Source organism: Phyllobates terribilis, unplaced genomic scaffold (assembly GCF_046119375.1).
Source record: "Phyllobates terribilis strain yellow unplaced genomic scaffold, ASM4611937v1 Scaffold_13__5_contigs__length_258822181, whole genome shotgun sequence".
Lineage (NCBI taxonomy): Eukaryota > Metazoa > Chordata > Amphibia > Anura > Dendrobatidae > Phyllobates > Phyllobates terribilis.
In genome coordinates this window covers 217426893-217452323 of record NW_027362773.1, presented here as the reverse complement: position 1 = coordinate 217452323, position 25431 = coordinate 217426893, and the positions used below count along the sequence as shown (strand labels likewise).

Genomic DNA, 25431 nt, shown 5'->3' with positions numbered 1-25431 from the left:
AGTAAATACGCGAGAAGACTGAAGTATTCTGGTCTGAGAAGGAAAGTGCGCAGTCAATGCGTGATTCTAGACTGCCAACGTTCTACTGAGAGGAGCGGGCTGTGTTCTGGCACTACTGCTCATGTGAAGGATACCCAATTAGAAGACTGAGAAAAAAATTGAAAACACTAAAGATAGAGAATTGCAAAACTCTTACTGTAGGAAGGATACGTATTTTACAAGTCACAGGCTTGGCAATTCCATTTACCAAGGTTTTCAATATCTATGGAAAAATAGAGCAAAATTTAGATTTACTGCAGTAATTACACAAACGTACTATCATGCACAGTGGGATGGAACAGCACATTTTATTTTTAATTCAAATGCAATTTCACAATTGTTTTTTGAGCTTTTTATTCACCATGTTCACTATATGGTAAAATTGACCAGGCAATAGGATTTGCCAGGTCAGTATCTGTGCGTACATGCCAATCATGCATAGCATTTAAGTAGGGAAAAAAATTGGAAATTTGTAAGAAAAAATGTTTTGCTTTTGTTGCCGTTTTCCGAGACCCGTAACGTTTTCACTTTTCGTAATATGGGGCTATGTCATGGCTTATTTTTTGTACCCAGAGTTGACGTTTTCACTTATACCATTTTGGGGTAGATACGATGTTTTGATCGCCTCTTATTGAATTTTATTGCAATGTTGCGGCGGCCAAAAAAAAGGTAATTCTGGCAATCTGATTTTTTTTGTTAAGTTACCGATCGGATTATTTTATATTTTGATAGATCAGACTTTTATGAATGCAGTGATACCAAATTTGTGTACTTTTTTTGCTTTATTGGGGAAAGGGGTGCTTTTTTTTAAAAACTTTTTTTTTCATGGATTTAATAGTCCCCTTAGGGAACTTGAAGCTGCGATCATACGATTGCTTGTGCTATAAATAGAGAATATAGAGAGAATAACGATCTCCTATGAACACTGTCCACGGGTTGGCTTTCACAGGGGGATCATAATGACGGGCATATGGGTCTTTAGCAGACCCCCAGCTGTCATGACAACCCATCGGCGCCCCACAATCACTGAGATAGGAGCGTGGAAAGATGTGTACCCCCGTCAACCCATGTTAAATACCGCTGTCAGAGAAGAGGGATTTAACAGGTTAACAGCCGTGGTCGGAGCTCTGCTCCACCAGCGGCTGTTGGAAACACATGATGGATGATTAAATCAGCCATCATGTGCCGGGGGAGGGGGGGGAAGTAGCAGTAAATAAAAAGGTCCATGTGCCTGGAACAGTATAGCGGATTTATAAAATAAAGAATTTAGTGCAAACAAAACAAACTGTGCTTTACTTTTCCTCCCTGGATCCAATACTGTCTTCACTCCTAAACACAGGCAATTTGATTTTTTTACACTATACTGTGCCAGGGTGCAATAGTTTACTAAAACCCTAAAACCTCTTCAAGTGTAGTGCTGCCTGACAGCTCACTAAACAGATCGCAGTGATTTGACAATGGACTTATACACTTTGATCAAAATGTTAACCAAGAACCTCAACTACAGTTTTGTAAATTTTGCTAAGGTGCAGTAGATCAATGTAAAATATGAGGATGTGCACTCAAGGTCCCTTTTTTATTAGGTCTTTAAGTAGTCTGTTTTTTTGTCTGGTAACTTACACTACACCCATTTTGGCCTCAACCACACATGTTTCTAAGTTAGAAAGAGACAGCATAAAGATGGTTCCACCTATTTGTCGCAGTTTGTTGGCTGAGAGCAGATGTAAACCTGAGTAAGAGCACTTAGGTTGGTGTTAGTGCTGTGTGCGGTCTACTGCAGTTGTGCTGCGGTGTCTGTGGGTGGTGTGGCCCAGAGCACTGGGGGCTTTGCCAGGCAGGATGGGTGCTCTAGAGCACTTGGGGTGCTCAGCTGATATAGTGATGCGGCATTGGTGGTCGACATGCAGTGCTACATTTAATAGAGCAGTGACCCACTAAAAGAGGTTGCCATGTCATGGCTTTGTGCTTATATAATTTGATCAATATTTTAAGAACCTCATTTTCAGCTTTAAACATTTTTTATCTGTAATAGATTAATGTATACTAGTTTTATGTGTGGTCCAACTCCCCCTTTTCATGATGTAGTTAAAATTTCAGTGCTCACAGCTATTCAATACAGTAATGTAAAAAGTGCTACACCCTTAGTGTAGGGAACGTATAAACGCAATCTGTGTTTGTTTCCAAGAGGAACATACAGAATAGGTTCAATTAGCAACTTCATTCCGAAAGTGTCTGAAACTACTGCAAACATTACTTACCTTCTCAATTTTCTCTGGATTTGATAGAAGGGCTGCTCCCATACCACCCTACAGAATAAACAATTTAATCAAGAAAAAGGTTTGATGACCAGTATTGATTCAGTAATACAAAGCACACCCCTATAGACCCAGGCCATAGAAGAGGCTTGCTGAAATGACAATGCCCATACATTATAGAACTCAACAGGATAATGAAGACAGAGGACAAGGGATGTTTGTACTACAAAACAATGGATGTGTTTCCTGAAGGATAACGATCTGTACTTGTTTAGCCTGGTTATCCTTACTCATGCCCAACTGTGCACTAAAATAAATACTGTTTTCACAGACTAATCCAATTGGAGTAATATTAAAAATTAACTTTTATTTGTATTGTTTAAAATCTTGTGTTTTTAAAAATATTAAATCTGAATGGATTGCAGTCCAAAATAGAGACACCGTTTTTTATTTTGTTAGTATTCACACTGCGTTGTTCTCCCACAGTGCGATTTAGATTATTTCTAGTTAGAATTCATTTAGCCTTAGCCATTAGGGATCGTCAATGCCCGTGGCTATTAGTTATATCTCTTTTTCTTATGAATTGCGTTAGGTTCAATAATCTTTAGGTCCTTAAATTGTGGATCTCTGTTCCTATGTCAGTCCTATAAGTGTTGTTTCTGATGGTAGGAAGCTTGTTTGCCACCTCACACAGGTGCATTAGTTTTACACTCTGCGTTTGGTGTGTTATCCCCCTACAATGGCATGGCTTTCTTTGGTTTTCAGTCCAATAAACTGTCTGTTGGCCCTACGCGTTTCATCATTAATTTGTCAGACTGCCATGATCATCAGGGGCTCGCAGTCTATGATGCTTTTAGTATTTATGATGCCACGATATGTTTCAGATAAACTTTTCGGCAGGGTTGCCGGCCGCGTCTGGAGGCCAAACCAGCGTGACTTTATAGGGAAGGAGAGTCCTGCCCTTAACACGCCCACCCAATTCATTATCAAATCGGTGGGTCAGGGTTGTGGAATGGGGACGCCCACTGCTAAATTCATGCTGCGGGGGCTCGTCTCTCTTATCCAATCGCTATATTTTCACGGGACAGATACACTCTAGTTAGCTTTCTGCTGTCAGTTTGCTACAGTTCTTATATATATGGAAGTTGTCGGTCAGTGAAATGTCACCTCTTGTCATTTAGCGGGTTCCAATATTGGCTGATCATTGTAAGCATTGTATCTTATTGGTATCATTAATGATTTAAAGGTCAGCCTTCCAGATATATGATTAGGAGGTTTGCAGTTAGAAGAGAACCAACCTTCTAACTGCAAACCTCCGAAATCATATATCTGGAAAGAATATAAATAGTGTCGTCATTGCAATTCATAGACCAATGACAACACTAAGACCATCTCTATCTATTAATGGAAGCAAATATGTATTAAACATTTATAAAATAGGAGAACATATTAGGATATAAAATATATATCAGTTTATACAACCATTGGCACAAAGATAAGACTTAAGCACAGATTGCGCTATAATAATATCCTGGATCAACCTGTTTTGAAATATACAATGAAGCATATAACAAATCCATGAAACAGGAAGACCTGGCTGACCTTTAAATCATTAATGATACCAATAAGATATAATGCTTACAATGATCAGCCAATATTGGAACCCGCTAAATGACAAGAGGTGACATTTCACTGACCGACAACTTCCATATATATAAGAACTGTAGCAAACTGACGGCAGAAAGCTAACTAGAGCGTATCTGTCCCGTGAAAATATAGCGATTGGATAAGAGAGACGAACCCCCGCAGCATGAATTTAGCAGTGGGCGCCCCCATTCCACAACCCTGACCCACCGATTTGATAATGAATTGGGTGGGCGTGTTAAGGGCAGGACTCTCCTTCCCTATAAAGTCACGCTGGTTTGGCCTCCAGACGCGGCCGGCAACCCTGCCGAAAAGTTTATCTGAAACATATCGTGGCATCATAAATACTAAAAGCATCATAGACTGCGAGCCCCTGATGATCATGGCAGTCTGACAAATTAATGATGAAACGCGTAGGGCCAACAGACAGTTTATTGGACTGAAAACCAAAGAAAGCCATGCCATTGTAGGGGGATAAAACCCCAAATGCAGAGTGTAAAACTAATGCACCTGTGTGAGGTGGCAAACAAGCTTCCTACCATCAGAAACAACACTTATAGGACTGACATAGGAACAGAAATCCACAATTTAAGGACCTAAAGATTATTGAACCTAACGCAATTCATAAGAAAAAGAGATATAACTAATAGCCACGGGCATTGACGATCCCTAATGGCTAAGGTTAAATGAATTCTAACTAGAAATAATCTAAATCGCACTGTGGGAGAACAACGTAGTGCGAATAGTAAAAAAATTAAAAACTTTGGATTGCAGTCCATAATAGAGACATTCAGATTTAATATTTTTAAAAACACAAGATTTTAAACAATACAAATAAAAGTTAATTTTTAATATTACTCCAATTGGATTAGTCTGTGAAAACTTTAAAATTACCCCGGAGTATAACCACAGAATAGTATTAAGCAGTGAAGTAAAAGAAATACTGCTTTTAACTCCTTCCCGTCATAGGATGCAATAGTACGTCTTATGTCAGGTCCCCGGTTATACAGCGGTCTCAGGAGCTGAGCTTGAAGTATTACAGACAGATGCCAGCTGTGCTACGTAGCTGGCATCTGCCTATAACTGCAGCGATCAGAGAGCGCGCCAATGGCAGCAATTTAAACATTTAAATGCCGCCGTCAATCACTGTCAGTGGCATTGAAATTATGTGGTTGCCAATGCATGCCAATGTGCTGTCATGGTGGCATGGGGTCTGCTGAAGAATCTCGTGGCTACCATCTTTTTCCTTGTGTGAAGTCCAGCCTGCATAGCATTGGTGGGAAGGGGTTGTTTAAAGACTATAACTTAATCACCCATCTATAGAATGTCTATCACTGGGGTGCACCAACTACAAGAACTCCCAAGTACAATATCTGTAATAGGCCTGGTAAAAAGTTTTGCAATTCATTGCTATGCAACCCTTACTACTAAATGACTACAGGTTCATTACCAAACCGAATGGTCATTCAATGCAATGTTCTTGTAGGCCTTTAACAAGAGTAGAATTCGCCAGGATCCGGAAGGTCTTCGATCTGATGACCATATGCCCAAATAGTGCAAGGGGCAAGGGTTAGGGTTGTCTTCATAAGACAACAGTGCAATGCAAGCTTACTCTCCAGAGTTTAACAGGTTAAATTTGTTAACTCATTCATCAGGTAAGTGATGTTACCTACAGTTTTAAAAATCCAATCAAACACACAAAATAAAAAGCTGCAGTCCTCTTGGCAGCAATGAGTAGTCATTTTCTAGTCAGTAGCAGTTAAGAACATAATTTAAAAAAGAAAGCCAAAAAAATCTGAAATAAAAACATAAAAGGAAAATACCTTGGTGGAATACTCCTTTGGGCAGCCCATGTTAATGTCAATTGCTGCAACATCATTTTCTCTACAAATAAAAAAAATTACAGTAGAATGTTAAACAAAACAACTGAAAAAGGCAAACATTTCAATAATCATGATCAACTAATAACATTTTTCTAATGAATTCCAATATATTTTCATATCCACTCACGGATTGTTTAAGGAGCTGTCCGCTATTTATTTATTTATTTTTTTTTTTTTTTTAGCAATGGGCCCATAGTGGTGCTAAAAGTAAAACATACTCACCCATCAGACTCAATGCCTTTGCATGCTCCTGCTGTTTTTTTCCTAGCTTCCTCTTACAGCAGGAGATATTAGATAACCGCTGCAGGCCATCAGTGGGTGCTGTATGGCTGCAGAAGTCATGTTCCATCTGAGATTGAAGTAAGAGCTAGGATACGATTTCTTTAGACTCAGATGGAACATAACTCCTTTACCAATAGATGGTGTCCTCATATTTCTGCCAGAAGCAGCCAGGAGATCAGCAGCAGTAAAAATGAGTAAGGGGGGGGGGGGCCAGTAGGCAAGGTTTTTCTTATTTTAGCACATTTTTTAAGAGTTTTTTTTTTTAGCAGTGAACAATCCCTTTAAAACAAGTATTAGAAACATGAGTTTTCTAAAAAATGATCCCACTGAACAGTAGTCTAGTGGAGGTACAGACTATACGAAAAAATGGCACTGTAGTGTACACTGTGTACAGAATTATTAGGAAAATTAGTATTTTGATCACATGATACTTTTTATACATGTTAGCCTCAAGAATATGCAGCATGGAGTAGGACATGTGCCCACGATGCAGAAATGCTGCATATTTTTTTCGCTTCTCCCTAGCAGGAAAAACGCATGCGGATTTTACATGCTTTTTTCCCGCCAGGTAGAAGCGTTAGTCAAGCGTTTTTGCATGCATTTCTGCATGCGGGTTATCAAGCGCTTTTCCAAGCGATTTTAGCATCACCAGGAAAAGTGCTTGACAACTTGTTCACACTATATAAATCCATGCAACAAGGCATGGATTTATAGTAGTGTAACCGGATTTGTTAAAAAAAAAAGACAAGGAGATGGTCTATTCTCATCAGATCTATATCCACAGGTGTACACCACCAAAATAGTCATGTTAGATAGGGGAAAGGGGAAGTAGGAGAAGTGTGGATATATAGAAATTTTTTTTAAAATTCATAACCTTTATTAATTTATTAAATCTTTAAAATGCAAAATATCTAATGCATCTATAGATGCATATAAGGTAACCATCTATTAGAGTATAGAGATGGTACCCACTAATAAGTCTGGCCAGATGAAGTGTAGGGCAAATTAGGGACACCTCTGTCCAATCCCTCTAATATAGGACCGAGGTTATATGTAAATAATATCCCCATATATTGGAATAGCCTCAGTGCTAATATCAGGTGGAGCAGTTATACAAATCCAAGAAATAGGAAAATTAATTGTTATTTTAGCAAATTATTTCACTATCATGTGTGAATCTGTCTTGGAACACAACTGTGCACCCCCTGATTATCCCATAATAATGGGATAACATTAGTCTAGCGGTTTGTAATGTAATAGCAGTGATAGATGTCAGCTAATGTCACTAACTCTGCCCAATACCGCAATTGTCCATGATAAAAGTGCACTGTGTGTGTATTGATGCTTGTAATGACTGAGCCGGCACCACTTGAAATCTTTGGCAGGAGGAAAACCTCACTGCCAAGCGATCATAAATATTGTGACACTGAGGAGCGGCCCGCTGTGCCGAGCGACTCCTCACATGTCAGGTACTAAGGATCACACTACTGTTCAGCGTGCCTGGCTGAACAGCTAATCACTGGGGTGAGGGGCAATCTCTTGTCCCCTGTCTCACTCCCCGCACATGTGCTCAGCGTCCCGGCTTCAAACAGCTGATCGCTGCAGTGAGGAGCGATACACTGTTTTCTTGCTCTCTCACTGCACACGTGCGTCGCGTGCCGGCTACAACAGCTGATCTAAGAAAAAGCCGGTATACCGGCGAAACGCGCGTCAGGGATTATATCTGAGCTATTTGATAGTGTAGGGGGGAATGAGATTAAGCCCTAGAAATATGCACACAATTGCGGTACTCTGATCAGGGAGAACTGTATCAGTACTCCAAGCTGCAGCGGACAACACAAAGTCCAGGTCTGCAGCGATCAGCTGTTGTAGCTGGCACGCGACGCACGTGTGCAGTGAGAGAGCAAGGAGACAGTGTATCGCTCCTCACTGCAGCGATCAGCTGTTTGAAGCCTGGACGCTGAGCACATGTGCGGGGAGTGAGACAGGGGACAAGAGATTGCCCCTCACCCCAGTGATTAGCTGTTCAGCCAGGCACGCTGAACAGTAGTGTGATCCTTAGTTCCTGACATGTGAGGAGTCGCTCGGCACAGCGGGCCGCTCCTCAGTGTCACAATATTTATGATCGCTTGGCAGTGAGGTTTTCCTCCTGCCAAAGATTTCAAGTGGTGCCGGCTCAGTCATTACAAGCATCAATACACACACAGTGCACTTTATCATGGACAATTGCGGTATTGGGCAGAGTTAGTGACATTAGCTGACATCTATCACTGCTATTACATTACAAACCGCTAGACTAATGTCATCCCATTATTATGGGATAATCAGGGGGTGCACAGTTGTGTTCCAAGACAGATTCACACATGATAGTGAAATAATTTGCTAAAATAACAATTAATTTTCCTATTTCTTGGATTTGTATAACTGCTCCACCTGATATTAGCACTGAGGCTATTCCAATATATGGGGATATTATTTACATATAACCTCGGTCCTATATTAGAGGGATTGGACAGAGGTGTCCCTAATTTGCCCTACACTTCATCTGGCCAGACTTATTAGTGGGTACCATCTCTATACTCTAATAGATGGTTACCTTATATGCATCTATAGATGCATTAGATATTTTGCATTTTAAAGATTTAATAAATTAATAAAGGTTATGAATTTAAAAAAAAAATTCTATATATCCACACTTCTACTTCCCCTTTCCCCTATCTAACTTAAAAAAAAAAAAGAATAAGAATGGTAAAAAATAAAGATTATACTTACCTTCCGATGGCCCCTGGAGTTTTCTCCGCCGCGTCCAGTCTCTTGAACTGCTTGCGGTGGTGTGAAGGACCTGCGGTGAAGTCAGTCAGTCATGTGTCAGGTCACAAGACTCAATGACGTCATGGCAGGTCCTTCACAACAACGCGACCCATAGAGAAGACCAGACGGAGGGGAGAAAACACCGGGAGGAAATCGGCAGGTAAGTATAATCTTTATTTTTTATTTTAAATTCTTTAACAGGTTCTATGGTACCTGGGTCTGAAGGAGAGTCTCATCTTCTCCAAACCCGGGTACCATCCGCAAATATAAACGCATAATATCCGTGTGTACAAATGTACTGACACGGATATTATGCGTTTCAATGCAAGTCAATGGCGGCAATTACGCTGGGTGTCAAAAAATGAATGGACATGCTGCGTATTTTTCCGCATTGATAATCCACAGTGGAAATTTCCGCAGCATGTGCACAGCACATGCGGATCATCATTGGGACCATGGGGCATGTATTACCAAGCGTTTTTCGCTGCGGAAATTACGCGGCAAAAACACTTGAAAAACGCATAGTGGGCACGCAGCCTGAGAGTCAACTACCAGTTAAGTAAACCTGGTGATGTGCATCTCTGTAATAAGGAGGGGTGTTGACTAATGACATCAACACCCTATATAAGGTGTGCTTAATTATTAGGCAACTTCCTTTCCTTTGGCAAAATGGGTCAGAAGAGAGATTTGAAGGGCTCTGAAAAGTCCAAAATTGTAAGATGTCTTGCAGAGGGATGCAGCAGTCTTAAAATTTCCAAACTTTTGAAGCGTGATCACCGAACAATCAAGCGTTTCATGGGAAATAGCCAACAGGATCACAAGGAGCGTGTTGGCCAAAAAAAGCGCAAAATAACTGCCCATGAATTGAGGAAAATCAAGCGTGAAGCTGCCAAGATGCCATTCACCACCAGTTTTGCCATATTTCAGAGCTGCAACATTACTGGAGTATCAAAAAGCACAAGGTGTGCGATACTCAGGGACATGGCCAAGGTAAGGAAGGCTGAAAAACGACCACCTTTGAACAAGAAAAATAAGAAAATGTCAAGAGTGGGCCAAGAAATATCTTAAGACTGATTTTTCAAAGGTTTTATGGACTGATGAAATGAGAGTGACTCTTGATGGGCCAGAGGCTGGATCAGTAAATGGCAGAGAGCTCCACTCCGACTCAGACGCCAGCAAGGTGGAGGTGGAGTACTGGTATGGGCTGGTATCAAAGATGAACTTATGGGACCTTTTCGGGTTGAAGATGGAGTGAAGCTCAACTTCCAGACCTACTGTCAGTTTCTGGAAGACAACTTCTTCAAGCAGTGGTACAGGAAGAAGTCGGTATCGCTCAAGAAAAACATGATTTTCATGCAGGACAATGCTCCATCACATGCATCCAACTGCTCCACATGGCTGGCCAGGAAAGGTCTAAAAGAAGAAAAAATAGTGACATGGCCCCCTTGTTCACCTGATCTGAACCCCATAGAGAACCTGTGGTCCATCATAAAATGTGAGCTCTACAGGGAGGGAAAACAGTACACCTCTCGGAACAGTGTCTAGGAGGCTATGGTGGCTGCTGCACGCAATGTTGATCAAAAACAGATCAAGCAACTGACAATCTATGGATGGAAGGCTGTTGAGTGTAAAAAGAAAGTTGGCTATACTGATCACTAATTTTTTTGGTTTTTGCATGTCAGAAATGCTTATTTCTAAATTTTGTGCACGGATATTGGTTTACCTGGTGAAAATAAACAAGTGAGATGGGATTATATTTGGTTTTTATTAAGTTGCCTAATAATTCAGCACAGTAATAGTTACCTGCACAAACAGATATCCTCCTAAGATAGCCAAATCTAAAAAAAAACCACTCCAACTTCCAAAAATATTAAGCTTGGATATTTATGAGTCTTTTGGGTTGATTGAGAACATAGTTGTTGATCAATAATAAAAATAATCCTCTAAAATACAACTTGCCTAATAATTCTGCACACAGTGTAGATAATTAGCTTGTTGTTCTCACCAGTAAAAGCTTTATCTCATACTAGCCATTGGGGGACACAAGATTACAGCTGCTGTAACTAGGATGTGGACACTAAAGGCCCCGTCACACAAAGAGATCGCTAGCGAGATCGCTAATGAGTCACGGTTTTGGTGACGCAATAGCGATCTCGTTATGTCTGACAGGTAGCAACGATCAGGCCCCTGCTGTGAGATCGCTGATCGTTACAAAGCTTCCAGGACCATTCCTGGGTCGTTGCGCTCCCGCTGGGCAGTGTGCATCACTGTAGTTGACACCTTATCAACGACCTCGTTAGCGATTCAGAACTGAGACATGTAGGCATGCATAAATTGGACTTTTCTGCGCTCCTCGTCCCCGATTGGTGGTCACTACTGCGTCCTTGTTTTTCCAGATCCCACCAGCGTTCTCCGGCTGTGACTCCACTTTGAAGAAATCAGGCATCTTTAGCACGGTAGGTATTGTTTGGGGTCTCAAATGAGTTTCCATTTTTAATGGGGACGCAGTAGAGATCCCATCTGACCGCAGACGCAGTGTTAAACCAAGGCCACCCAATCAGAACGCAGTAGTGTCCACCAACTGGAGATGAGGGGGGCGCGGAAAAGCAATTTTATGCACGCCTTTGTGACACAGTACAGTCCCTATCAAGGTGTGGATTGTTGAAATAGCTGCTGTGTGAAAGAATCCCAACGACCATCGAGATCGTTGGTTAGATCGCTGGGGCGGCCGAGATCGTTGGAAAGTTCTGCATGTTTGACATCTCTCCAGCGATCCCAAAACCGTGACGCAATAACGATCTCGCTAGCGATCTCGTTATGTGTGACAGGGCCTTTACTATTGTTTGGTTAAAACAAGTTATTATCCAACCAAAGCATAGATAAAAACTTGTTCATTGACTAGTAGGGGTCAATCTTCTGGGATCAGCACCATTCGGCAGGGCATCTGACCTGCCTGTCCGTTTTATAATGGGAATATAAGTGCCTCATTCTACCCCATAAATGGATGATAACTTGTTTTAACTGAACAACCCATTTAAAAGGGAATCTGTCAGCAGGTTTTTGCCATTTAGGCCACAGCCCCACTATCAGTATTTGGTCAGTATTTTTTCTCAGGAGTGGAACCAAAACCAGATGAGGAACAATCAGAGAAAAGGTAGAATAGAAACAAGTGCACCAATTATGCATTTATCACCCACTCCTGGTTTTGGTAAGTTTCTTGAGAATAAAGTCTAAATTCTCATGGCTTTCCTTCAAGTGCACAGAATTCCCTACAGACACTGAAGCATGCTTGCTGCCATTGTGCAGTAGCATAGCTTTTAGAATTTTTTTTGGAAGACACAATAAAGAGTCTCCACTCACTCACATTATATTTAATTTTAAATTTTTCCATCAGCCGAGGAACATCACTGTAATACACTAGAGCACTGTCTTGAGAAAAGTATGGAAGGAATTGCTTTTCTCTGCTTCTGTACCATGAAAAACCAGGAGCTAACAGATTCTTTTCCTTTAGTCTAGAGCCTAAAAGTTCTGCAGAATGTTTAGGAACAAGTCCCTGACTAAATCGTTTAATTCAAGCTGTGAAAAAAGCTGTGGCTCATTGGGACTAGCGTGAAAGTCTTCCTCAGAATCCTGCTCTTCATGTTCTGAATCAGCTGTATCTTCAAGTTTCTCTGGAGGTGAAGGGACAGGTAATCCTGAACCGTGAGGTACAGGGTGAAATCGCTGGCTGGAGATCCGGGTATATAATTTCCTTCTTATTTTTAAGGTCGAATCCCTCAGTGTTGCACGTACCATCCAGATCATAGGTATGCCAAAGTGAAAGCTCTCTTTCTTCCCTTTAGACCTCTGTCGTGGTTCTTCTACACAAACAGAACACACTACATGTATGTGGAGCCCACGACTTGTCCTGGTCACCTAGTTTTACACCAAAGTATGCATAAACTATATTTTTCTAACGAATTCCGTGATGTTTCTCCGTTGTTACTTCAGTACAAAACAACCACAAATGTAGCAAAAGTTGTAGGGTGAATTACAACACCCCCTTGTAGCCATTTCGATCATGTTGTTAGAAACAGAAGCTTAATCCACCACAACCACTAAATACTGAAAGGAATTGTGGTAAGCACACCACCACACTCGAACGCTGTCTGAAAGAAAATCTGCCCTTGCTCCCCAGAGAAACCAATCACAGCGCAGCTTTTATTTGTTATATTGCTGAGATAATATGAAAGATATATTATGATTGGATGCTACGGAGACCACCACACTGTTTGCAAGCTGGATTAAGAAGATCTTCTCTGCCCACAGCAACCAATCGTATCACAGCGTCCATTGGTTAGCAATTACGGTAATCTATTGACACTAAATTCATCCACCAAAAGGTCACACAAAGGGGGTCAAAGTATGGTGCAAGGAATCAGGAAACTAGCGTTCCAAGGAATACTCATTCCCGATAGTCGGTCTATAGAACAGACTAACAATCACCTGATGAAAAGAGGAGAATGATCGTTCTTTGGATGAGATAACATTTAAAATTTATTGTTCTCGGGAGCGGAATTCATACTGTATCCTTATAATCCTGTTAAAAATCCTTCCCACTGTTAAGGGACTGGTACCCATCCCTTTTGTACTGTTTCCGAAGCCTGAGAGAGCCTCTGTTGGTTAGACCTGCTTGGATCGAGGGGACATATGACATCAAGGCCTCATCCTGCCAGTGCCAGCACCATATTGTTCCTGAGTGGTCAGCTATACAGACACTGAAGACTCACAGCACCCTGAAGCACTGTGCTGCTAAAGTCTGCCTTCACACCAGTGGTCCCAGGAGATAAGATAAGAACAGAAAATTCTTTAACTGAGGGAGAATCCCTGACCCTGTGTTTGCTGGGGCAACTGTCCCCCTTCTCCTTGCTCAGTCTCTGGGATACCTAGATATTGTAGTCCTGCACTCACAGTTCACTGTAAAGCACAAGCATATGCCTGGGACTTGAATTAACCCTGTAATTGATCCAGCACCTGGCTGCTGAGGATTCTGAACAAGTAGCGGGCTCCAACTGACTGCACAGTACTGGAGTGGGCATATACCGCTTGTCATCCCCCACATACTCTGACCATCTATCCTTTCACTGGATGATCCAACACTGCAAAACTTGAGCTCACGCATATGGAGCACTTTTTCTGTACATATTTTTTGAATAAACTAATTCCCATCACAAGAGGTGTGGCTACGTCGCGTCAGTGACCCATGTCTTGGTAACTTCTGAGCGTGTCCTTCTTCCTACATTCCAATGATTCGCTATCTTGCTGGAGACTGGATTTTAAGTCTCATTTCTCCTAAACACAACAAATTCCGTGGGCTGCACACCCCCGACATGAGGAGTCCAATCAGAAATTCTGCTACCGAGAGAGACTGAAAGAATTTGCCTGTCCTACTCCATGAGAAGGGGTATGCAACCGAGCCCTTCCAGACCCACCATCAGACTATAATGTTATTATGTTATAATGCTAAACGAGACCTCACTGGGAGGTCAGAGCTTTGGCGTCAAATGGCAGATCACTTGGAGAATCAACTTCGCTGAAACAATCTCCATATTTTCGGGCTTCCTGAAAGAGCAGAGGGACAGCAACCTGACTAATTTGTTGAGAATTAGCTCAAGAAATTACTCCCTTATGCACCCTTCTCCTTGGCCTTTGCTGAGGAACGTGCTTATAGGGTGCTCGTCAAACCCTCTCCTGTGGGGGCACCATCGGACGACTGTTGGCCAGACTCCTAAATTGCCAGGACCGAGACATGGCACTCCGCATGGCTGGATGTAAAGGAGAGATCCAATTTGACAAGGCCATAGTTTCCATCTTCCCGAACTTTTCCACTGAATTACAGAAGCAAAGAGCCACATTCATCAACATCAAAATATCGCCTGCGAGATCTCCAGATACCATATTCTATTATTCTATAATTATTCTACACAGAAAAGTCTGGGAATATAAACTTAATTATTAAATCCTTTAACACACTCAATGCTGGAATGACTGTCGCATGGATTTATGTCATTCTACATCAACTAAGGAATGTGCACTTCAGACCTGTGGGGTCATCATAAAACTTGACCAGACCTCAATCCCCGAACAATTAAACTTCAACAGTCCTGATCTATGAACTGCTCTAATATTTACGGCCACAGCTGTTTATCCCCTCTCCTATACTCAAAGTTCAGCTTTGCGTCACTTGTCTCATCTATTGCATTTTTTCCTGTGTCCTATTGTGTATAAATATGTGACTCTTCAGATTTCATGTTATACTATGCTTGATGAAGAGGCCTGAGTAGTCTCAAAAGCTTGCAATTTGTTACTATATTTTCAGTTAGCCATTAAAAGGTATTAACCACTGAGGACTCTCAAATCTAAATATTTTTCTATCTACTGACGAACACGGTACAAAAATATATATTTTCCCTGTGTCTTAATAGCAAACTGGCTTACGACTGCAGATGTTGATAAAATTTAAGGGTGACATAACTAAATACTAATTGTAATGATATATCCACAATAAAACACTTGAATGCTAAGATTTTGTGGTTTTCTTTAAATTGTAAAGATTTTTTTTGTGGCACTGTTTGTTTTGAATTATTTTCTATTACTATAGTAAAATGGTTTAACATTATGTGTGGGCAGTGTGGGTCCCTGGCCTGAAATACCCACCTCCTTCAAAAAGGAGAAGCATCGAGCTGTACTCCCTTCAATTGTTCTACAATGGCTAAAAGATACCCTTCTTATCATAGAATGTACGGGGCTTGGGAACACACTGGAAAAGGGTTGAAGTCTTTTCTTTCCTCCATAAATATAACCCCCAGGTGGTGTGCCTTCAGGAGACCCGCCTCACCCCAAGAACAAGTAGTCTCTTGCTGAAGCCCTGGGTGTAGGAGTCCCTACAGTCCTAAACACATCATACTCAAGTGGAGTTTCATAGTGATGGGTCGTTCACAAACTAACCGAAACAAAGGGCTGGCTCCCTACTGTGAATGATGGGAGTTGGCACCCCAGTGAGAGACACTAAATTCTCTGAATTGCTCTCACTGGGCTTAAAATTCCGGTGTTTGGCGGACGCAACTCTGCCCACCCAAACCAAACTCCACCCACTGATCAATTTAATTGGTTAACTGCAAGTAGGCAGAGTTTCTGCTGCGGGTGGGCAGAGTTTCAACAGCATTCTCGTCAACTATTGTAAACACATTTAATAGGGATCCATTTAGGATCCAAAAGGGCCGGCTCTTTTTGGTAAGTGAGCCAGGAGAGCCAGATCACCAAAAGAGCCAAATTGCCCATCACTAGAGTTTCGTTGCACGTGCATAGATCCCTCAGGTGGGAGGTAATACCTTCACGGTCTGACACCGAAGGTCGGTATATATTCATTTATGCATACCTTGAAGGTTCACCCATTGTAATCCTAGCTATCAACAATCCCCCCTCCAGCTGCTCCAACATTCTGTTTAAGGAACTTGAACTTGTTAATGGACCCTCAAAAAGAGAAACTGTTAGTTAACATTGTGAGAGATGGTGCTCAGGGGCCTTCAAGTTTACAGGCTTTGTGGGTGAGTTGGGGTGGTTGGACCTCTGGAAGGTGAGAAATCGTGATTCTAGCGTATTCTCTTGTCATACTCTCCCTAGAAACATGTTGTCTAGAATTGACTGTGTTCAGAAGTGTGGAGACACTTCAGTTGGTATTACCCCTGGAATATCTACCTAGGGGTATTTCAGATCATTCTCCAATATTACTGGAGCTAACCTTTCCCCTTTCTTTAATGTGTAGTAAATATAGGATACATCCCTTCTGGTTGTCCCCAATTGTGGGAAAAATTATAGAATGACCAAATACAAGTGGTGTTCTGTGAAGCCCACACTAGGGAGGGAGATTTGATAGTGACCTGGGAGGCCTTCAAGGCCTATCTGAGGGGATGTTTGAGATCTACCATCTCCTATATTAAAAAAATCTAGAGAGGAGGAGGAGTTAGCCTCACGACGTAGGTCATTAGAAGCTGCTTTTGTGGATGACCCCTCTAACACAAATAAACACAGCTGGCTTCAGACTGGTAGACAATGCCTACAACTTATAAAAGACAAATCGGATGAACATCTATTGTTTACCAGACCATTCATTTTTTAGTTTGGAAATCAGACTGGACGTCTGCTAGCCCACGTAGTAAACAATAATACTACTTCTCCTGTGCTTTGGATTTGTGATCCTGGTGGGAGGGTGATGTCCAATTCTTGTGAGACTCTTGTGTTTTCAGACTTCTACCAGGACCTGTACTCCACTCGGGTTGATTATCCAGAGCAGACTGTAGAGCAGTGTTTCCCAAACCCCATCCTCACGCCCCCCCACAGGTCATGTTTTCAGGATCTCCTTAGTATTGTACAGGTGAGAGCCTTTATGATACTTCAATCACCTGTGTAATAATAAGGAGATCCTGAAAACATGACCTGTGGGGGGCCGTGAGGATAGGGTTTGGGAAACACTGCTCTAGAGCAGTGTTTCTCAACTCCAGTCCCCAGGACCCCACAACAGATCAGGTTTCCAGAATCTCCTTAGTATTGAACAGGTGAGAGAACCTGGGGCATTTTTTGATGCCTTGATAATAATTCCATCACCTGTGCAATACTAAGGAAATCCTGAAAACATGGCCTGTTGTGGGGTCCTGAGGACTGGAGTTAAGAAACACTGCTCTAGAGGAATATCTGAACGGTTTAAATCTCACGCTCCTTGGAGAGGAAAGTGCTGTGCTCCCAGAAACTCCAATTACTGAAGAAGAGATCATGGAAGCAGCCAGAGGTATGGTGCGAGGGAAGTCTCCGGTTCCAGATTTGACTCCCTCTGGAAGTCTAAGATATTTAGACCAACTGGCCCTCAGCTTCTTAAAGTATATAATTCCTCATTAAACCAAGGTTTTCTACCCGAATCTCTCTATGATGCCAATATCGTGGTAATACTAAAACGAGATAAGCCTCCCGAAGATTGTACATCATATAGACTATAAAATTTTAACCAAAATTCTAGCGAATAAACTAAAAGTAATTTAAAAAAATATTCACCCAGAGCAGTGCAGATTTATTCTGGGTCGGTCTACATCCAATAATATAAGCAGAGTGAAGGTAATTGCTCAGATGGGTTGGAAAAACAGGAAGATTGGACCTAGGCATATGTGGATGCTGCTAAGGCATTTGATTTGGTTGAGTGGACTGACCTTGAGAAAGCCCTTTGACAATTTGGCTTTGGACCAGGCTTCAGAAGGAGGATTGCAGTCTTGTATCGATGTCTGAAAGCCAAAGTCCTGTTTAATGGTTTTATGCCCGCGTTGATTCCATTGGGGAGAGGGCCTAGAAAGGGATGCCCTCTGTCCCCTTTTTGTTTGCCATTGCCATGAAACCACTTGCTGTCAGGGTCCATCAGACTCCAGGGTATCAAGGGATTAAAGTGGGTTCCCATGAGGACCACATGGAGGTTACATGCAGTTGATTTAATCCAGTTTATGGCTAGTCCAAGCATTACACTGCCTTTAGAGATTAATCTGTGAGGAATATGGCTGGTTCTCTGATCTAAAAATAAACTGGTAGAAATTCATGTAGTTACCTTTAAGCCCTAAGGGACAAAAAGTAGGGGGTGAATTCCATAGGTTACGAATAGTATCCTACATTAAATATCAAGCTATACAAATAGCAAGAAATTACATGCAACTCTATGATTTAAATATATGCCCTCTTTTGTTATACCAGCGGGAGAAAATTAGAATCTGAGGAGCCCTCCCTCTGTCAGTATCTGGGAGAATCAGTCATTAAAATTATAGTCCTGTCTAAATTCCGATATGTTCTGAAACACTCAGCCTCCTTAGTCCCAGCAAAAAGGTCTTTGTTAAGGCTGTGTGCCCACGATGCGTTTTTTAAGCGTTTCCGCAGCGGCAGAGACGCTTACACGCATGGTAGAAGGCCTGCCATGTTCCCCAATGATAATCCGCATGTGCTGTGCACATGCTGCGGAAATTTCCGCTGCGGATCATTGCGGAAAAAAAAGCAGCACTACCAATTATTTTGCCGTAGTGCTGCGTTTTCGCTGCCATTGACTTGCATTAGAACGCGTGCATTCCGCTTCACTAGATAAGGACTTGCGGAATGCACGCGTTCTAATGTGCGGATGGTACCCAGGTGTGGAAGAGAGGAGACTCTCCTCCGGACCCGGGTACCATAGAAACTGTGAAAAAAAGAATAAAATAAAAAATAAAGATTATATTTACCTTCTGATGCCCCCCCGCTGCACTCGTCCTTTCATGCCGGCAGCTAGTGATGGACTGAAGCACCTGCGCTTACGTCATAGTCATAGTCATGTGACGGGTCAAGCGACGCTGACGTCAGCAGCTCCTTCAGTGTACCGCTGCCGGCAGCCTGGACGGAGGGAAACAAGACCGCGGGGGCCATCAGAGGGTAAGTATAGATTTATTTTTTTTATTTTTAAACATTCTTTAAGGTCACACTATATAAATCCATGCTGTTTGCATGGATTTATATAGTGTGACCAAGTTGACAAGCACTTTTCCAAGTGATGCTAAAATCGCTTGGAAAGCGCTTGTCAACAAGCATATGGAAATGCATGTGAAGTACGCTTCACTTCCGCATGTCCTTGGCAGGAAAACGCATGTACAATCCGCATGTACAATCTGCATGTACAATCTGCATGTACAATCTGCATGCGTTTTTTTCTGCCAGGGAGAAGCAGAAACGCTCAGGAAGAAATCCTGAGCATTTCTGCATCATTGGCACATAGCCTTACTCCCATTTAACATCCTTCATATGGGGCTCAAACAGGTCTGCTCTCCTCCTGTACCAGTCGCTGACTTGTATTATTCAAAATTACTGTAATTGTTTGGGCTATGTATACCCCTTTCATATGTAAAGCGCCATGGAATAAATGGCGCAATAATAATAATGATAATAATAATAATAATAATAATAATCTTTATTTATATAGCGCCAACATATTCCGCAGCACTTTACAATTCAGAGGTTCATATACAACATTCATAAGTAACATAGCTAAAGATAATAATAATTAAAGCAAAAATAATGACGACCCTGCTCTTAAGAGCATACAATCTACAATGAGGTGGGGGTGACACAAAGCACAGGGGCTTATTTACAATGATGGTCCAGCCATCTTGAGGGGATGAGGGATAGATAAAGGCTGCATGAGCTCATCACCAGCCAGTATCTGTAGTGCTTTTGGGTGTGGTGGAGTTTGGTGGAGACTTATGTTTGGAGAAATAATGAATGGGCTGTAAAAATATTAAGGACTTTGATTAGGGAACGTGATAGGCCGCCGTAAACAGGTGTGTTTTTAAAGAGTGCCTAAACTGTATATTGTGGCTCGTCCTAATTTCTTGGGGTAGAGCATTCCAAAGAATAGGTGGAGCTCGGGAGAAGTCTTGGAGCTGGGGGTGGGAGGTACGGATTAGTGCGGATGTTAGTCGAACGTCCCTTGCGGAGCGCAGAGGACAGGTAGGCCGATAAATGATGGAGGAGATGTAGGGGGTGGCGCACTGCGGAGAGCTGTGTGTGTGAAAACAAGCAATTTAAATTGGATCCTATAATGTATGGGCAGCCAGCGCAATGACTGGCATAGAGCAGAAGAATCTGAGTAACGATTAGCCAGATAGATGACCCTGGCTGCAGCATTAAGGATGGACTGGAGAGGGAAAAGTCGGGTGAGGGAATCCAATTAATAGAGAGTTACAGTAATCAAGGCAGGAGTGGTTCAGGGCAACAGTGAGGGTTTTTGTTGTTTCCAAGGTGAGAAAGGGGCGGATTCTAGAGGTGTTCTTCAAGTGCAAGCTACAAGAGTGGGCAAGAGATTGTATATGGAAGGTGAAGGAAAGATTGGTGCCAAACAAAGCCTAGACAGCGCCTGCTGGCACGGCGTTATTGTGGTGCCACACAAGTAGAGGGAGATGTCAGATTTAGGGAGGTGAGTAGACGGCGGAAGCAGAAGAAGTTCAGTTTCGGATATGTTGAGTTTCAGACAGAGAGTGGACATGATGTTGGAAACTGCGGCCAGACAGTCACTGGTGTTCTGTAGCACAGTAAGGGTAAGGTCAGGGGATGAGGTGTATAGTTGTGTGTCATCAGCATAAAGAGGGTACTGAAAGCCAAATCTGCTGATTAGTCTGTCCAATTGGGGCTGTGTAGATAGAGAAGAGGGCCAAGGACTGAACCCTGAGGAACTCCAATAGTGAGAGGAAGGGGGGAACAAGTGGAGCCAGCGAACTATACAATTGAGTGAAGCATAAAGATTAGGAGGTGGTGGTCAACGGTGTCGAAAGCTACAGAGATGTCAAGAAGAATGAGCAGAAAGTAGTCGCCATTACGTTTTGCTGTCAGAAGGTCATGTGGTTACTTTGAGAAGTGCATTTTCTGTAGAATGTAGGGGGCGGAAGCCGGACTGTGATGTGTCTAGAAGAGAGAGTGAATGGAGAGGTAATGGGTAAGGCGGGAGTAGACCAGTCGCTCCAAGAGTTTAGAGATGAAGGGGAGATTGGAGACTGGTCTGTAGTTGTTTGTGTGGGAAGGGTCAAGAGAGAGCTTTTTTAATAATGGAGTAATGGAGTGTTTGAAGGAGGAGGGGAAGATATCAGAAGAGAGGGAGATGTTGAAGATTTTAGTTAGGTGAGTAGTGACGACTGGTGAGAGAGACTGGAGAAGGTGTGAGGGAATGGGGTCAGTGATGCATGTAGTGGGATGAGAAGAAGAGAGGAGCCTGGAGACTTCTTCTGTGACTGGGTCAAACGTGGACAATGATCCAGAGGAGATGTGAGGAGGGATGGGAGTCACAGCACTTGGTGGCTGGGAGCCGATTTCCCGACGGATGTTCTCCATTTTCTCTGTGAAGTAGGAGGCCAAGTCCTCAGCACAAATGTCCGTGATAGGGGCCTGTGCTTTAGGACTGAGGAGGGAGTGAAAGGTATCAGTTTTTTTGGGTTGTTGGATAGTGAGGAGATCAGGGTGGTGAAGTGGGACTGTTTGGCGAGGTGGATGGCAGAGTTAAAAGGTTTTTAACATAAATTTATAGTGGATAAAGTTTTCTAGTGTGCTGTTTTCCTGCATAGGCGTTTGGCACTTCTAGAGCATCGCTGGAGAAGTCGAGTTTGCGGTGTGAGCCAGGGCTGTTTTACTCTGTGTTTAGAGGTTCTTAGGGTGAGGGGCGCTACTTGGTTCAGGGTGCGTCTGAGAGTGTCATTGTAGTGATTTACAGCCAGATCAGGACAGGAAAAAGAGGAGATTCGGGACAGTGGTGAGTGAAGGGAGTCTGTAAGTGTATGAGGGTTAATGGCTTGTAGATTTCTGAATGTGTGATAGGTAGGAGTGTGCTGGGGTGGGTGAAGATTTGCGAGCGTGAAGGAGAGAATGCTATGGTCAGAGAGGGGAAGAGGGGAGTTAACTAGGTAGGGGATTGAACAAAGCCAGACAAAGACCAGATCGAGGGCGTTTCCATCTTTATGTGTCTCAGAGGTTGAAAGCTGTGAGAGGCAAGGAGAAGTGGTTAAAGATAGAAGCTGGGATGCGGATGGGGAGAAGGGGCTGTTTATGGGCATGTTGAAGTCTCCTAGGATAAGGGTTGGTAGACCTAAGGACATGAAGTGCGGCAGCCAGGCAGAAAAAAGGTCAAGGAACTGGGTGGGTAATAATAATAAAACAGACACAAACTGAAACTGACCACTATTCAGAGGCCCAGAGATGAGGCAGGGGCGGCACTCTCGAACTACTTCTTATACTACTTAGTTGGCCAAATTCGCTTTCGACAATACTGGATAGCAGATAATAATTTGCCTAATTCTAAATACCACCTTGCACAGTTTTTAAGTCTTCAGAGTCTATGTGGGGTCTTGGAGGCACCAGAACAATACTCACACTCATTCTTGCCAATTCACAGACTTGAGGTTCAACTGTGGACAGCCACCAAAAAGATTTTTCAATTCAAGGACACAGAAGCAGAGTCCCCTTTATGGAGTAACAGTGCTCTTTCCGAATTGCTACATTCCCAAGGTGCTAAGTTTTGGTCAGGGGTAAAGACTCTGGCACAGGCATATATCCAGTGTGTTCTTGTTTCCTTTGATCAATGTCAACAATGCTATCAGGTCCCCAGACAAGGTATCTGCAACAAAGACATACCCTAAATAATCAGTTCCCTGACATTGGAAATTCTCTCATATATTCATACCCCATGATTAGGATTCTAAGGAGCCAGGGACCCAAGGGGTTGGTCTCCTATTTAAACACCCAGTTACTAAGCAGGAGAAACTCCTCATCGCCATTGTTGGTTGTGGCCAAATAGAGGACAGTAATACACTCCCAATTAAAGGAGGATTGGAGCAAGGCCTTGACCTCCCCAGAAAATGTTTCACTTGTAATTAATAAGCTGGTCAAAATGTATATATTCCATCAAGGTTACATGACTCCTAGCAGGTTACATAAAATGAGTCGATCCATCACTGCAGATTGCCATAAGTTTGGGAAAGAGGCGGCAAATTTTATACACCTGATGTGGTATTTCCCCCTATTGCAAACTTTTGGAAAGAGGTCATAGCTATCCTCATTGAGATCATACAACCTCTGTAACACACGTGGATTGTGGACCCACTGTGCCACGATCCAAGCTTACCTAAAAGGGTCGTAGCTAAGTGGCTACCAGGTTTTCATTAGAGCTCCTGATTATGGATTTACACTTGAGCTACAGATAGCCACCAGGTACCACTCCAAGGCAGTCCCCGATACTGCAGCTACTGACCAAAGCGTCATGCTCCCTGACATGGACATGGGCTCAGAGGAACACGCAGGACAGCACTCGGACACTGTTCAGACAACAAGGATTCTGAATCAGCAGGCAGAACAGATACGGACACGGAGTCACAGACAAAGTTGGACTCAGATACTGAAACAGGCTCTGACAATACAAACTCTGGAACGCTAACAAGGATAGACACTGATTCTGGTTCAGATACAGCGGGTGAGGCGTTACAGTTCAGGTACCACGGGTGCAGTGTCACAGTTCAGGTATCGTCGGAGCGGTTACAACACACACTCAATGTAGGGAACTACAGGGTTGCTCAGGCACCGCCCCACAATTTCAAAGTGTGCACGCTGCCCCTTTAAGAATAGGGAAGCCTGTGCACTTGCACAGACCAAAAAGCCACGACTGGGACCAGGGTGCGCGGCCAGAGCAGTGAGTATGTTGGTGTCCCTGCATGGAGGAGGATGGGGGACCACGAAATTTGATAAGGTATGGAAGACTTGGTTTGATTCTCCTTTGACTCACATTAATCCCCAGGTGATGAGGAGTATTCTCTCATGATAATGTATATGATATTTGGTGCCTTGACATAGGCGTCTTATGGTTTTGGTTAAGATATTAGACTGATGGTATGTTAAAGGCAAGGTTAACTTTGCCAGAGCAGTGAGAATACAGTTTGTTCTTTTGTTTTATGAGGTAACTTTGTTATGTTGTATAATCTTCAATAAAATGAGTTTTAAAAAAAAGACATTGTTCTCAAGAGCACATCACCCTGTTTAAACAGGTCATGTGCAGTAGAGAACATGATGTCCTATGCACTCAGAGCGAGCATATAAATGATCATTTTGTTAGCATACAAGCACGGTCAGCCTGTCTAAACAAGTTATTAAACGACAGCCGATCAGCTTGAGGTCAGTCAATTGGAGGTTGCTTAACGGCCGTGGTCGGGCTGTCAGAATGGCTCCCAAACCAAAAATGATTGGCATAGTGGTTGCATAGGCTGTATAGCAGGTGGGAGGAGCTTGTTTGGGTCTGCCTCTTATTGGCTGCTAGCTATAACCCATGGTCCTGGATCCCTCAAATGACACAGATGAGATAAGGCTGGATTTTTATTTTTAGCATCAAAGACTATTTTTCAAATTATAGCATCTTCCTATATTTAAATAAGTAATGCCTTTGTGTTCCTTGTTATTTGGCCAGTTCAATTTTAGAGACCTTCTGCTATTGCATACTCAATGCAAACTAATATATCTGGAAAGTCTTACAATCATAGAAATAGGAAAAACTGGCTGTGTATGACATATTAAACCAGTGTCAGAATAGAAAAACATGTTACAGCAAATGGTATCAGACAAAGACTGCTCTGGAAAAAGCAACAGAAATATTTTAGAAAATGCCACAAAGACAAAGAAACTTTTCTTCACTGGGCTCAGATTAGACGCCATGATAAGAGAACTTTTTGTTACTCTACCAAGCAAATATGTTTACAGTTAGGCTATGTGCGCACGATGCGTATTTGAAGCAGAAATTTTCTGTGCATTTCTGTTTCTCTTTGGCAGGGAAAACGCATGTGTTTTTACATTCGTTTTTTTATGCGTTTTTGTACATCAATGAATGATTTTTGGAGCTAAATAAAGTTATTTGGTGGGATATTGTTTAAACCTTGGATTACCATCAGAACTGGGGTGAGTAT

The 25431-nt window shown here is 42.5% G+C and overlaps 1 protein-coding gene across 2 annotated transcripts in view; it reads right to left on the bottom strand.

The window, feature by feature from the left end:
- The window catches only part of DUS2 (dihydrouridine synthase 2), a 140752-nt gene that overhangs the window by 73230 nt on the left and 42091 nt on the right, over positions 1-25431 (bottom strand). For both annotated transcript variants that reach the window (XM_073659297.1, XM_073659298.1), the window contains exons 6-8: positions 5762-5822; positions 2298-2345; positions 197-262 (exon numbers count right to left, since the gene is read on the bottom strand). In XM_073659297.1, the coding sequence (XP_073515398.1) occupies positions 197-262; positions 2298-2345; positions 5762-5822 (175 nt within the window). The remainder of the gene's footprint in view (positions 1-196; positions 263-2297; positions 2346-5761; positions 5823-25431) is intronic.